The sequence below is a fragment of the Dryobates pubescens genome, chromosome 1 (assembly GCF_014839835.1).
Source record: "Dryobates pubescens isolate bDryPub1 chromosome 1, bDryPub1.pri, whole genome shotgun sequence".
NCBI lineage: Eukaryota > Metazoa > Chordata > Aves > Piciformes > Picidae > Dryobates > Dryobates pubescens.
In genome coordinates this window covers 679,085-693,943 of record NC_071612.1, presented here as the reverse complement: position 1 = coordinate 693,943, position 14,859 = coordinate 679,085, and the positions used below count along the sequence as shown (strand labels likewise).

Sequence of the window (14,859 nt, the reverse complement as noted above, 5' to 3'; positions counted from 1 at the left end):
GGGGTAGAACCCAAGCTGCCACCCCTGGGGCTCACTGAGCTCCTGCCCTGGGGACATTCCCCTTCCAGCTGCTTGAGTCCCCATCTCTTGCTGTGGCTTGGTGCAGAAGCCTCTTCTGAGCCTGGCAGTGGTGTTCCACACATTGGCAGAGCCTCCCTCCCCACCTGGCTCCCGGCCCTGCAGCCTGGGGCTCTGCTCCTCTTTGCTGGAAGGGACAGCAGCCATGGAGCAGAGCAGTGAGCAGGGCCAAAGCAGTGCCAGAGGCAAGGCTGGCCCCCAGCTCTGCTCAGCTGCACCCCAAGGGGTTACATGTGCCCAGCAGCCTGCCCAGCTGGCCCTGCCACGAGCGAGGCAGCAGCAGAGGCTCTCTCTTGATAAGGAGAAGCCAAGAGAAGCTATTTTGAAATGAAAACCCAAAGGAATGCAGAGAGCTGGGGTGAGAGAGAAGGGCTGGGACCAAGAGGAGGCACAAACACCAGCAGGGAGAGAGCTGCCCCAGAGCTGTGCCCCCTGCCTCCAGCTGAGGAGCAGCAGCAGCTCCTGAGCTCCCTGGGGCTGCTCTCCCCCAGAGCAGGCTTGGCAGCAGCCAGCAGCATTGCTGTGAGAGCCCAGCTGGGGCACCTGCAGCCCCTCGGCCAGGACACTGTCCCCAGGATGGGCAGAGCCCTGGGCACTGCCCCAGCCCCATGCCCCCAGCCCCATGCCACACCAGAGCACAGGGCCTCAGGCTGCACAGGGCAGGGTCAGGTTGGACATCAGAAGAAACTTCTTCCCTGAAGGGGTTCCCAAAGCCTGGCACAGGCTGCCCAGGGAGGTGGTGGAATGCCCACCCCTGGAGGTGCTGTGGAGAGGCAGAGCTGGGAGGGCCAGGGCTGAGCCCCAGGCTTGGCAGAGCCAGAGGCTGGCTGGGCTGGGAGCTGAGAGGGTTTGCCAGCCAGGATGATCCTTTGGTTGTGAAGCCACTGCAGAGGGTGGCAGAGCTGCTCCAGCAGCACCCAGCTGCTGCTGCCCCTGCCCCAGCTGCTGCTGCCCCCTGAGCTGCTGCCCCTGCCCCAGCTGCTGCCCCTTGAGCTGCTGCCCCTGCCCCAGCTGCTGCCCCTGCCCCAGCTGCTGCTGCCCCCTGAGCTGCTGCCCCTGCCCCAGCTGCTGCTGCCCCCTGAGCTGCTGCCCCTGCCCCAGCTGCTGCCCCCTGAGCTGCTGCCCCTGCCCCAGCTGCTGCCCCTGCCCCAGCTGCTGCCCCTTGAGCTGCTGCCCCTGCCCCAGCTGCTGCCCCCTGAGCTGCTGCCCCTGCCCCAGCTGCTGCTGCCCCCTGAGCTGCTGCCCCTGCCCCAGCTGCTGCCCCCTGAGCTGCTGCCCCTGCCCCAGCTGCTGCTGCCCCCTGAGCTGCTGCCCCTGCCCCAGCTGCTGCTGCCCCCTGAGCTGCTGCCCCCTGAGCTGCTGCCCCCTGAGCTGCACCAGGGCAGGCATTTCTCCAGCATGCCAGAGCAGCTTTGCCCAGAGCCAGGAGATGGTTCAGAGGCCATCTCCCAGCCCAGGTTCCCTCACCCAGCCTGGCCTTGGACACCTCCAGGGAGGGCACAGCCACAGCCCCCCTGGGCAGCCTGTGCCAGGCTCTGCCCAGCCTCACTCTGCAGCCTCTCTCGCTGCTGATGCCCTGTGGCAGCGCAGCTGAGCTGTGGGCTGTGCCAGGAGGGCACTGCCACAAGGCTGAGCCTGCTGCACGGGCAGGCTGGCAGAGGGGCTCCACGAGACACCCCCCGGCCAGCAGAACCTTTCAGTGCCTCTCTGCCCAGCATCCATCCCTTGGGGAGCACCAACAGCTGCCGCAGCTGCCTCTGCCACCTGTCCCGGGCACTGCCAGCCTGCCTGCCAGCAGCCCCTGTGCCGCTCACGGCCGGCAGCCCCAGGGCTGAGGCTATTCAGAGCGCAACCCAATCCCCACTGCTGCTGCAGCTCCTCCCCCACCCAGGGGCTCCACGTTCCCCTCCCCCCACGCCCGGCACAGCAAAGCCCGGGAGGGGCCGGCCAGGAGCAGCAAGGGAGCGGTGCCAGCAGCGATGCCACGGAGCAGGGCCGGGCACAGTGCGGCCCTGGGGGGCACAGCCTGCGACCCCCAGCCACGCTGCCATCCTCCTCTGCCATCCCCCTCTGCCCTCTGTGCCACGCTGCCATCCTCCCCTGCCCCTCTGTGCCACACTGCCATCCCCCTCTGCCCTCTGTGCCACGCTGCCATCCTCCCCTGCCCCTCTGTGCCACACTGCCATCCCCCTCTGCCCTCTGTGCCACGCTGCCATCCTCCCCTGCCCCTCTGTGCCACACTGCCATCCTCCCCTGCTCCCCACAGCCACGCTGCCATCCTCCTCTGCCATCCCCCTCTGCCCTCTGTGCCACGCTGCCATCCTCCCCTGCCCCCCTGTGCCACGCTGCCATCCCCCTCTGCCCCCTGTGCCAGGCTTCTTCCCACAAAAGCCATTCTGTGTCCGTGGCAGCCAGCCCTGGCCAGGCGCCGGCAGCTCCAGAGGGCAGCAGCCTGCTGCAGCTCAAATGCCCTCCAGCCCTGGGCCGTGTCAGCTGAGCTGTGGGGCAGCCGAGCCCTGCTCAGCTCTGCAGCCCCCTCAGGGCCCTGCTCCCTCCCGGCCCTTCCCCCCTCTGCCGGGCTGCGGCAGCCCCAGAGCCCTGCGGCAGGACCGGCGCCAGGCTCGGGTGCCACCCGTGGGCCACCAGCAAGGCACTGCCAGCCCTGCCAGTGCCGCCGGTGGCACTGCCAGCTCTGCCAGCCCTGCCGGCCCCAGTGCCGCCGGTGGCACTGCCAGCCCTGCCGGCCCCAGCGCCGCCGGTGGCACTGCCAGCCCTGCCGGCCCTGCCTGCCCAGCGCCGCCGGTGGCACTGCCAGCCCTGCCGGCCCCAGCGCCGCCGGTGGCACTGCCAGCCCTGCCTGCCCAGCGCCGCCGGTGGCACTGCCAGCCCTGCCGGCCCCAGCGCCGCCGGTGGCACTGCCAGCCCTGCCAGCCCTGCCTGCCCAGCTAGGCACAGCCAGCGCCGGGGCACATCCCGGGGGTGCCTCATGGGCACAGCACAGGCTGCAGGTGCAGCTGTGGTGCTGCAGCCCCCAGGCCTGCAGGGGTTAAACCCCCCCTGCCCCGGCAGCCACCCCCACGCCTGCCCCCACCCCCGAGGTGTCCCAGCTCAGCCCTGTAAGGGACACCTCAGGGCAGCCAGCAGAGGCTGGGCTTTAATTTTAGCCTGGAGCCCTGCCAGGGGCCCAGGGCAGCTGCTGCGGGGGGCAGGGGGGGCAGGGGGCAGTGCCTCCCGCGGTGCCTCCCCGGCAGAGCCCCGGCCCCTGCCAGTGCCGAGCGGGGCAGCCATGGCGGAGGAGCACAGCGAGCTGCAGGAGAGGATCATCACCAAGGACCAGCACACCAAGGAGATCGACCTGGTCAACAGGGACCCAAAGCACATCAACGAGGACGTGGTGAAGGTAGGGCTCCCCCCGCCCCCCGCCCGGGGCCGGCAGCCTCGGCAGGGAGCAGGGGCAGAGGCTGAACAGGCTGCCCAGGGGGGCTGGGGATGCCCCCTCCCTGGAGGTGTTCCAGGCTGGGTCTGGAGCAGCCTGGGCTGGTGGGAGGGGTCCCTGCCCGCGGCAGGGGGCTGGCACCGGGGGAGCTTCGAGGTCCCTTCCAACCCTGCCCCCTCTGTGCCCCTGCACCCTGCCGTGGCCATGCTGTGTGTGGCTCGGCCTCAGCCAGGGCTCCAAGGCCCTGGGGTGCATCCCTCAGGAGGTGACTGTGCCCTGGGCTGCAGGGCCACCCCCTGCCAGGGCCACCCCCCTGCCAGGGCCACCCCCTGCCAGGGCCACCCCCTGCCAGGGCCACCCCCCTGCCAGGGCCACCCCCCTGCTGCCAGCACGGCCAGGGCCCGGCTGGGTGCTCTGCACGGCTCCATGCTGCCCATGCCTTGGGTGCACTCTCCAGCCTCGGGAGATGCCCTGCTCGGTGCCAGGGCTGGGGAGCCAAGGCCAGGGCCAGCCCATAGCCTACAGACCACCTCTGGGCTCTGACCCACTGCTGTAAGAGGAGCCTTGGGAAGAGCCTCACCTGCAGCCCCTGGGCTCCCAGCTGGCTGCTGTGCCAGGTGGCAGCAGGTTGCCTCTCCCAGAGGGCAGCAGAAGGCTGCAGCAAGCCTCCTGGGTCCTATTTTTGCCCCCGAGGAGCTCTGGCTGAACAAAGCTGCTCCTGCAGGCTGCCCTCTGCCTGCTGTGGGCGTTGGCAGAGCGACACCAGAGAGGGCTTTGGCCACAGGAGGTGGCAGGGCTTTGTTAGAGCTATTTGGGAGCTCAGAGTGGGTGAGGTGCCAGGGGGCACAGCACAGCCAGAGCCTGGTCACAGAACCTCTGTGCTCGATGCAGCCTGCACCAAAGCTCTGCCACAGCTAAAACCTTGGCACGGGCAAGCTAACCCCCCAGGCTGAGCATGGATGGGCATCCCTGTGGCACAGCAAGAGGTGCCCATGACAGCTGCCAGGCCCCTCACTGCCTCGAGCAGGTTCCCAGCAGCCTGCCCCACATCTGTGCCACACAGCCCCAGCACCAGGTGCCAGCCTGTGGGCATCACCACCCTGCCATCAGCCATGCTGCCAAGGACCGGGACAGCCTCCAGCCCTCTCCCCCTGTGCCAGGCAGCCCCTGGGGGAACATCTGCCTGCTCCCCAGCCTGGAGGTGCCAGCAGCAGCTGCTGAGGGGTCACAGCAGTGCCTTGAGCCCACCCCTAGCCCCAGCTGCCAGCCGCCTCCCCCAGCCCTGCCTTTCCCACTTGGAGACCCTCAGAAGCCCCCTGGGGGCTTTTCACACTGCCCCGCGGCCAGGCTGCTGCCTCCTCAGCTGTGGAAGCTCCCAGAGCTTCCCCAAGCCGCCCAAGGGTCCTCTGCCCTGAAGCAGCCCAGCGAGCAGGCGGGGGGGGGAGGGTTCGGAGGGTCCAGCAGCCTCCCCGGTCTGGCCCAGGTGTCCCCAGCGCCCCCCGGCTCGGGGTCCCCTCTCACCTCGCAGCGAATCCCCATCCTGTTGTGCAGCCCCTCCCCCAGCCGCAGCCCCCTTGAGCCGCAGCCCCTTGAGCCGCAGCCCCTTGAGCCGCAGCCCCCCTGAGCCGCAGCCCCCCTTGAGCCGCAGCCCCCCTGAGCCGCAGCCCCCCTTGAGCCGCAGCCCCCCTGAGCCGCAGCCCCTTGAGCCGCAGCCCCTTGAGCCGCAGCCCCCCTTGAGCCGCAGCCCCCCTGAGCCGCAGCCCCCCTGAGCCGCAGCCCCCTTGAGCCGCAGCCCCCTTGAGCCGCAGCCCCCCTGAGCCGCAGCCCCCCTGAGCCGCAGCCCCTTGAGCCGCAGCCCCCCTGAGCCGCAGCCCCCTTGAGCCGCAGCCCCCTTGAGCCGCAGCCCCCCTGAGCCGCAGCCCCCTTGAGCCGCAGCCCCCTTGAGCCGCAGCCCCCTTGAGCCGCAGCCCCCTTGAGCCGCAGCCCCTTGAGCCGCAGGTGGAGTTCGAGGATGTGATCGCGGAGCCGGTGGGGACCTACAGCTTCGACGGGGTGTGGAAGGGCAGCTACACCACCTTCACGGTCAGCAAGTACTGGTGCTACCGGCTGCTCTCCGCCGTGCTGGGCATCCCCCTGGCGGTCCTCTGGGGCTTCCTCTTCGCCCTCATCTCCTTCTGCCACATCTGGGCCGTGGTGCCCTGCATCAAGAGCTACCTGATCGAGATCCAGTGCGTCAGCCGCATCTACTCGCTCTGCATCCACACCTTCTGCGACCCCCTCTTCGAGGCGCTCTCCAAGGTCTGCTCCAACGTCCGGGTGGCTCTCCGGAGGGAGACCTAGGTGCCCGCGGCCGCCGTCCCCCCGCGCTCGGGCTGCCGCCCCTGCCGCGGGCTGCCCTGCTCCGCGCCCGGCGCCCTGCCGGGGCCGCTCCCTGCCGCGTCCCAGAGCCAGCCCCAGGAGAAGCGAAGCGCCTGGAGGCTTGGCGAGCAGCCCAGGACGAGCCCCCTGCCCTCGGCATCATGACCTCGGCATCTCCCGGACCACAGCCTGCGGCTGCGAGGGCCCAGAGCCTGCCTGCTGCTGCATCCTCTGCTCCAGGCACCGAGAGCAGCCCTGGCTGGGAGCTGCTGCCGGCTGCAGGGGGGCGCTGTGCTGTGGGAGCTGCCCGGAGCTGCCCAGCACAGGCTGCACAGGAGCCTGGTTCTGCCTGGCAGGGCTGCAAAGCTTTGGGACCCAGGAGGATTGGTGCAGGAAGCACCCTGGGCAAGGCAAGGTCGCTGCCCTCTGGGGGCATCTGCTGAGCTGGGCCACCTCAGGCAGCACCCTCCTGCCTGGTGGGCAGCCCAGCAGAGGGGGCAGCTGCCCTGGGCATCACCGTGGCACGGAGGGTGCAGAGAGGGGCAGCACCACGAGGGGCACCCAGGCTTGGCAGCTCTTCAGGCATGGCTTGAAGGGAAGCCTTGGGGGCACCACTCCCGGGCTGGCTGCTCCCTGGTGCTGGACCAGCTCTGGCCTGCAGCAGCACCTCTGTGCCACAGCGAGGGCTGGCCCTGCCTGAGCTGCTGGCCTGGCACAGGGATGGGGCAGGACCACGCTGGCCCCTGGGGCTCTGCCCCACACCCAGCACTCTGCCCCAGCCCTTCCCCCCAGCCAGTGCCCCCGAGGTGAGCTGTGGCAGCAGAGGAAGGAGCAGCTGTGGGCACAGGGGTGAGGGGAGCTGCGTCCTGCCCTGTGCTGCCAGCTGCTCTGTGCTGCCTCTCCCAGCAGCCAGGCTCCGGCTCTGAGGCACTCAAAGGTTTCTGGCCCTGGCCTCAAGCACGCTGCTGACTCAGGTCTGCTCAGAGGCTCTGCTCAGCTGTGTTCCTCTGCTCTTCCCCTTGGCTCCCAGCAAAGCCTTGGAGCCAAAGCCTCTCCTAGAGCCGTGCCAAGGAGGAGGAAGAGGCAGGCTGGCTGCTGGGGGGGACTCTGGACTGCATTGCTGCACAGCAGCACAGCCCCCGGGGGCGACCAGCAGCCCACCTGGAGGGGAAGGGAGGTGCAGGAGGGCCAAAAGATGTTTAGCAGGGGGGAAGGGCTCTGACACCACCCAGCATGAGCTGCTGGGGGGGGATAAAAGTTGTTTAAGCAATCCCAGCACTACTTTGCAGTTCCTTTCCCTGTTCTAGCAGCTCCTGGCCTCAGCCCCACAACCTCCTGCATTCTGCTCTCCCCCCCACGGGGCCCAGGGGCTCCCTGCACACGGGGGACACCTCACTCGTGCCAGCAGCTCTCTTGCTCTTGGCCCCCAGGAAAAGCTTTTCAGCAGCACATTTGACCTCCTTCCACTGGGACAAGCCTGGAGCCCACCCTCCCCATCCCCATTTCCCCTTCTCCCCCTCCCCACCTCAGGAGCTCAGCCCTGGGCTGCAGCATCACTCAGCTGGGGAGCTCAGGCTCTCCAGGCACGGCTGGGGGGGCTCCAGCTGCCTCCCCACCCCATAACCACAACCAGTGAGCGCAGCCAGGGCTTGCAAGGCAAGGTCCTACCTGTCCCAGAGCTGCCTCCTGGCTCTGTGTGCCAAGCCAGGTAAGATCCAGCACCGAGCTGTGTCCTCCTTGGCACGGGGAGGATGCAGCCCACCCTGGGCTCCCCTACCCCTTATTGCATGCAGGAGCTGCTTGCTGGAGGAGGAAGGAGGAGAGGATGGGAGGAAAAGGCTCTGAGCTTCCCTGAGAGTTTAAAGCAGGCTGGTCAAAGGTGCTGAGGGTGCTGGGTGGTGCTCAGCAGGTGTGCTGAGAGCTCACCTGGAGCTGCTAGCAGCAAATCAGAGGAGCCCTGGAGCTGCACCTGGGCAGGGCAGAGACAGAACAAAGCAGACCCCTAAGGCTCTTTGTCATGCTCCCAAACGTGGGAGGTCAGACCACAGAACCATGGAATGGGTTGGGCTGCAGAAGCCCTCCCAGGCCAGCATCAGCCCAGCCTCACCACGGCCCCCAGACCATGGCCCCAAGTGCCATGGCCACAGGGTTCCTGCGACCCCTCCAGGCGTGGGGACTCCGCCACCTCCCTGGGCAGCCTCTGCCAGTCCCTGACCACTCCTGCAGCACAGGAACTGTTCCTCACCTCCAGCCTAACCCTCCCCTGGCCCAGGCAGACCTTGCTCCTGCACATCCCCACCAGCTGCTGCGCTGGGAGGAGGCAGGAGGTGAGGAGAGCCAGAAGCATCTGACCACAGTCACCAGAGTCCACTGCCCCCGAGGGACAGCTGCTGCCCCCTGCACCTCGCCTCAGCTCTCCCACCCAGCACAGACATCCCAGGGAGCGCCACAGGATGGCAGCAGGCCAGGGGCAGCCCTCAAGTGCTTGGCGCAGGACTCCACGGACAGAAGCATCACCCCGCAGGGTCCTGAGCTCCAGGGGTTGCTTCCCTTCCTCCTCTGACTCCGGTGCCGCTCCTGCCCCTCCCCTGCCACCTTCCACCAGCACACAGTCAGAAAACCTTTATTGCCAGGAACTTCTTGCCCAGAGAAGCTCCATGCAGGAGCCAGCAGCTCAGGGTGCCAGCTGCTCAGGGTGCCAGCCTGCAGCAAACCAGGGCAGAAGCTCAGCTCTGGGGCCTCCACCCAGCCCCACGGAACCACTCTCCCCACCCAGCTCTGGGGAGGCCCTGCAGCACACCCAGCAAACGTGGGGCATGGAGCAGGGGCACAGAGACACCTGGGCACTACAGCTGCCCCTGCCCCCAGCTCTGTGCCCACTGCCCAGGGGGCTGCCCTGTGCTGTGCCTCCTAGGGGTTCAAGCTGGGGGAAGGGGTGCTGGCACTGAGCAGGGATGCAGGGATGGAAGAGAGATGCAGGGATAGGAGGCAGGGGTGGAAGAGAGGTGCAGGGATAGGAGGCAGGGATGGAAGAGAGATGCAGGGATAGGAGGCAGGGATGGAAGAGAGATGCAGGGATAGGAGGCAGGGGTGGAAGAGAGATGCAGGGATAGGAGGCAGGGATGGAAGAGAGATGCAGGGATAGGAGGCAGGGGTGGAAGAGAGATGCAGGGATAGGAGGCAGGGATGGAAGAGAGGTGCAGGGATAGGAGGCAGGGATGGAAGAGAGATGCAGGGATAGGAGGCAGGGATGGAAGAGAGATGCAGGGATAGGAGGCAGGGATGGAAGAGAGATGCAGGGATAGGAGGCAGGGATGGAAGAGAGGTGCAGGGATAGGAGGCAGGGATGGAAGAGAGATGCAGGGATAGGAAGCAGGGATGGAAGAGAGATGCAGGGATGGGCTGCAGGGCTGCAGGGCTGGGAATGCCTCTGCCCCACAGCACTTCAGGTGAAGCAAGCACGGTGCCCAGCGTTGGCATCCCATGGGACTCCCGCTGCAGGCAGCGGTGGGGTTGGTGCCCAAGTGGCACCCATCACCCTGTGCACCCCACGGGACATTGTGCACATGCCCCAGCAGCTCAGGGCCCCCTGGGGCAGAGCCTGCGCCTCCCAGCGGCGAAATGCCACCGAGGTCACCGGTGAGAGGGCTCGGAGCGGGTCCCTGCTGCCCGGCCCCGGGCAGCACAGGCAGGTGGAGCTCGGCAGCGCTCCCCCAGGCCCCGCTGGGTTAGCTGAGGAGCCCCGCGGCCGCCGCAGACACATCCACAGCCCTCTGCACGCCGCCCCTGCGCCTCCGAGCCCGGCTGCCCACCGGCGAGCGCCGGAGGCGGCACGGCAGCGCCAGGCCCCGGGGGCAGACGTCCTCAGGTGGCGGAGGGCTGCACGAAGCTCCTCTGGCTGGGGCTCTTGCAGCTGAGCACGAAGGAGGAGGAGCTGCTCCTGCCGGCCGCGGGCAGGCGGCAGGCGGGGCGCGACTTGAGGCAGCGCCGGGAGCAGCAGAGCAGGCGCCGCAGCAGGTCGCGGAAGAGGTGCCCGGTGTAGAGCATGTAGATCCAGGGGTTGCAGCAGCTGTTCAGGCTGGCCAGCAGCATGGCGATGATGAACGGGGAGGCTGCAGGGCAGAAGGCACAGAGTCAGGGCAGGGCGGCCAGGGGCGGCGCCCTGGGCACGGCACAGCCCAGCCCCGGGGTCCTCAGCACAGCACAGGCAGGGAGCTGGGGGAGCAGGGCCAGGGGAGGGCACAGCAGTGCTGGCAGGGCTGGCAGCCCTCTGCTGGGAGCCAGGCTGGGAGAGTTGGCCCTGGGCAGCCTGCAGAGGAGAAGGCTCCAGGGAGAGCTCCTGGTGGCCTTGCAGGGCTTCAAGAGGACAATCAGGAAGCTGGGGACAGACTCCAGAGCAGGGATCCTGCTGGGACAGCACAAGGGGGGATGGTTTGGGCTCCAAGAGGGAGACTGAGAGTGGAGAGAAGGGAGAAAGGTTTGAGGCTGAGGGTGGGGAGGGCCTGGCCCAGGCTGCCCAGAGAGCTGGGAGCTGCCCCCTGGCTGGCAGCAGTGCAGGGCAGGGGGCTTGGGGCTGGGAGCAGCCTGCCCTGGCTGGGGGGGCTGGGAGCAGCCTGCCCTGGCTGGGGCTGTCCCTACTGGCTGCAGGGGGCTGCACTGAAGGAGCTTTGGGGGGTCCCTGCCCACCCAAACCAGCCTGTGGTTCCGAGGTGGGGCCTGGGCAGGCACTGTGATGGCTCTGCAAGGAGCCCTGAGCTCTGCTGGCACCACGATGCCTCCTCCCATGCCAGGGACAGGCTGCTCTGCCTGCAGGAACACCATGGGCAGGACAGCAGCACAGAAGAGGCAGGGAGCAAAAAGGGAGGAAGCAAGTCAGGGTTCAAGTAACTTATTTGCAGTGTTCTTCCCCCAAAACAGCTGCAGCTCCCCCCCTGCAGCTCCCCACCAGTGGCCAGTTTGAGGCAGACTGGTGGCTTCCATCCTCTCCCTGGCCCCTGGGCATCCCCTGCTCCCAGGCTGTGACTTCAGGCTGCCCAGGGCAGTGGTGGAGTCCCCATCCCCGGAGGGCTTTCAGAGCCCTGCAGGTGTGGTGCTGAGGGCCACGGGGTGGTGGTGCCCTGGCAGTGCTGGGGTCAGGGTTGGACTCCATGATCTGAAAGGTCTCTTCCCACCAAAAGGATTCTGTGGTTCTATGAGAGGGGGTGGTGGGACCCACACCCACCACAGCAGCTGGGGCAAGGAGGGGCAGCCCCAGCCCCCCATGGGCTCCATGAAGTGGCTGTGGACAGGGACAGGGCTTTTATTCTGCTGCCTCTGTCCTCAGCCCTTCTGCCCCCCGCCCCTCTGTCCCCAGCCCATCCTCTCCCCTCCCTGTGCTCTCAGGGCTCACAGCAGCCATGAGGACGTGGGGCTCGGGGGTTCTGGTCCCTTTCTGCCTCTGCAAAACTCCACGCAGGGTTTCTGAGGTGCAGGAGGAGTGAGAAGCCCCAGCTCTGGCTCCCCAGCTGCCCTCCAGCCAGCTCATGAATAATTCCTGCCCCGGAGGTGCCTGCTCCGACCGCCTTTAATTGCCCACATCCGCGGCAGGAGGTCCCCAGGGAGCAGCTCGCACATCCCAGGCACAAGCCCTGGAACAGATCAAACGATTTCTCCCCAAGCACTCTGCTCTCCAGCCCTCCCAGCCACGGCTGACTCAGCTCTTCCCTCCCTGCGGGAGACAAATTGGATTTCACGGAGCAGGGCAGGTCCTCAGCCTGGAGCTCTGCCTGCAGAACCCTCAGAGGCGCTGCCAGGAGCCAGCTCTGCCCCTCAGGGACCTTTCCTCCCCACCAGGCTCCCGGTGTCCCCCACCCCAGGGGCGCTAGGGGATGTCAGGAGGGCTGGGCAGTGCCTGGGCAGGACTCTGCTGCAGGAGCTGCTGCAGGAGTGGAAGGGGTTTGTGATGCCCACGCAGAGACAGATGCCCACGGGCCAGGGCAGCAGCTCCCAGGCTGAAGGCACCACTCGATCGGAGTCACAGCCCCACTGCTGCCTCCACAGCTGCTTGAAGCCAACTTTGGCTCAAGGCTCAGAGTGCCACATCCACAGGGTGTGTGCAGCACAGAGCCGGCTCCAGGGAGAGGGAGAGGAGGGAGAGAGCAGGGAGAGAGGAGAGAGAGAGGAGAGAGAGAGCAGGGAGAGAGAAGGGAGAGAGGAGAGAGAGAGAAGGGAGGGAGGAAGGAAGAGGAGAAGGGAGGGAGGAAGAGGAGAGGGTTAGGGTTAGAGGAGCAGAGGTGTGCTGGAGGCTGGGCCGGGTGGAAGCCCTCTGAGCTCCAGCCCACGGCCGGGACGTGGCTGCGCCTCGGGAAGTCTCCACCTGCCTGAAGGGGGTGGGGAGCAAGGGCTGGCTGCCAGCAGCGCCTCGGGAGGGCACCAGGCTGGGCTCTGCCTCTCCTGACAGCGAAGGAGCGGAAGAGGGCACTTTGGAGCGCTGGAGCCAGGCCACAGCTTCAGTCCCTGGCAGCAGAGCCGCCCAGGGGCTGCAGGAGACGTTGGGCTCTGCGCAGAGCACTGTGTGGCTGCAGGAGGCTTAGAGAAGGCAAAGGAGAGCACAGTGCAAGCTCCTGGCTGGTCTTTGACACCCCAGGCTCAGCATTTCTGTGGGGCTGGGTCGGGCTGCCCAAAGAGCTGCCCCTGGAGGCCCTTTTCTGCCCCTCCTGGCACCCTGCACACTTGCACAGAGGTCTCCAAAGCAGCCTGGATGTCCCTGCAGGCGCAGCCTCCGCTGGGGACAGCAGCGACTTGCAGAGCTCCGGGCGTGTGGGACCAAGAAGGAGAAGCTATTTCCCTCTCTCTGCAGCCTCAGAGCCAGGAGCAGCCAGCACCAACGATAAAAAAGGGCAGCTGGGTGCCCCTGGCTCCTGTAGGAAAAGCCCTGGCTCATAAATCAGGGGCTGAGGAGCCCGAGGAGTCAGGGACAAAACAACAGCAGCAGGGGCCTGGGGTGGGGGACATGGGGAAGAGGAGAGGGAAAAGAGAGAGCAAGAGTAGGAAAAAGCAGGGAGGTGAGGGGGGAGAGAAGGACACAGCAGAGAGCTCAGCGCTGGTGCTGCGCAGTTTTCCCCTCCAGCCGGGGCAGGGCTGAGCTCCCAGGCAGCTCCCAGCACCTGATCGAACCATCAGGGACCCCCAGGCGGCCCCCCAGGAGGGCTGAGCTGATGGGGACAGCGAAAGCCCCAAGGCCACCACCCACACAGCCTGACCCCTGCTCTGTGGCAGCCACGGATCTCCCGGGGCTGAGCTCTGCCCCGGCCGGGTGCAGGCACTGCTGCCCCTCGGCGGTGCCAGCTGGTGGGGATCGAAGGGAGCTCGGGATCAGCCGGTCCAAGCCCCCTGCCAGAGCAGGCTCGCCCGGGAGCGCTCCAGATGGAGCTCGCAAGGCTCCAGAGAAGGCTGCACCACCTCTCTGGGCAGCCTGCTCCAGAACCAGCACAGCTCTCCACGCTCAGGACTCCTCCTGCCTCCTTCCCACCCTCCGGGACCCAGCCTGGAGCAGCTTCTGGCTGCTGTGGGTGGCCCTGCGGCAGCCCCTGCAGCGTGGGAAGGGCGGGGGAGGAGGGGACAGGACCGGACCTACCTTCGTGCGGAGCATTGGTGTCCCACACAGACCACATCTGCACGAAGAAGAAGGGAGTCCAGCAGACTATGAAGGCCAGCACGATGATGAAGGTCATCTTGACGGTGCGGATCTTGGCTTTGGAGATGAGCCTGGTGCTGCTGACCCTGGCAAAGGCCTGCCCGCCGCGGGCACCGGGGCTCAGCGCCGCGCCGGGGCCGGGCCCCGGCGCCGTCTTCAGCCTCACGTTCTGCCAGATCTTGAAGCTGATCAGGCCGTAGCAGACGCTCAGCATCAGCACGGGGATGATGTAGACCATGAGGGTGATCCAGGTGACGTAGGCTTTGGGCCCCCAGGGCTGGATGAAGTCCGCCCAGCAGTCGTAGACCCCGTTGCCCACGTCCCGCAGGGAGAAGATGTGGATCTGGGGGATGCTGGCCAGCAGGCACAGCAGCCAGGTGAGCAGCACCGAGACGCGGTCGGCCCTGCGGTGCAGCGACCTCAGCGGCTGGCAGATGGCCAGGCAGCGGTCCAGGGACATCAGCAGGAGCATGTAGGTGGAGGCGAACATCCCCACCACCTGCAGGTACTTGATCAGCCGGCAGAGGAAGTCCGGGCCGTAGAACCTGAAGGTGATGTCCCAGATGAGCTGGGGCAGCACCTGGAAGATGGCCACCACCAGGTCAGCGATGCTGAGGTGCTTCATGAAGAAGTACATGCGGGAGTGCTTCTGGCGGGTGGTGCGGATGGCCAGCAGCACGCACAGGTTGCCGGTCAGGGCGAGGAAGAGGATGAGGCAGAGGACGGTCACCTCCACCTTGGCCATGTCCTCGTTCCTCTTCAGGGGGTCGGTGGTGCTGTTCCTGCCCGAGGAGCTCCGGTTCTCCAGGCGGAGGCTGCCGTTCGCCAGAGAGCCGTTGACGGTCCACAGGCTGCTCCCCGCCAGGTACAACTTCTCCATGGCCAGCTCCGTCCCTCATAGAGCCTGGAGGCACCGAGGCTGGCGGCGGCTCCTCTCAGAGGGGTCCCGGGGCCGCGCCCGCCGTGTCCCCGCCGCAGGCGGCTCCCTCCCGGTGCTCGCACCCCGCGGGCTGTGCTGCTCCCTCCCTGCCTTCCGAGGAGGAGCCGCCAGCCCTGTCCATGTCCACAGCCCTGTCCCCGGGGCCGGGGGGGCTCTGCCCGGCTCCTCCCCGGCCCCTCCCAGCGCTCCCGACGCCTCCGCAGCCTCCTGCCCCCAGACAAATCTCGGCTGCGGGAAAGCGCCGCCGTGTCCCTGTTCCAGCCCCCCGGATCCCCCGGGCCCCTCCGTCCAGACCCTACTTCAGCATCTTCTTCCCGCCCCATGGGCATCCCACCCGCGACGGGTCCTGGGGGGGGGTCCCCGAGGCAGCGC

The 14,859-nt window shown here is 67.5% G+C and overlaps 2 protein-coding genes across 2 annotated transcripts; one reads left to right on the top strand and one right to left on the bottom strand.

Annotated features, from left to right (window-relative positions):
• Positions 1 to 3,364: 3,364 nt before the first annotated feature.
• CAV3 (caveolin 3) lies at positions 3,365 to 5,854 on the top strand. Its single transcript, XM_054179920.1, has 2 exons — positions 3,365 to 3,478; positions 5,513 to 5,854. The coding sequence occupies exons 1-2, from the start codon at positions 3,365 to 3,367 to the stop codon at positions 5,852 to 5,854; spliced, it is 456 nt and encodes a 151-aa protein (XP_054035895.1).
• Positions 5,855 to 9,736: 3,882 nt separating this feature from the next.
• Positions 9,737 to 14,510, bottom strand: OXTR (oxytocin receptor). Its single transcript, XM_054179911.1, has 2 exons — positions 13,488 to 14,510; positions 9,737 to 9,984 (listed from the first exon to the last, which is right to left on the bottom strand). The coding sequence occupies exons 1-2, from the start codon at positions 14,425 to 14,427 to the stop codon at positions 9,737 to 9,739; spliced, it is 1,188 nt and encodes a 395-aa protein (XP_054035886.1). The 5' UTR covers positions 14,428 to 14,510.
• Positions 14,511 to 14,859: the final 349 nt, after the last annotated feature.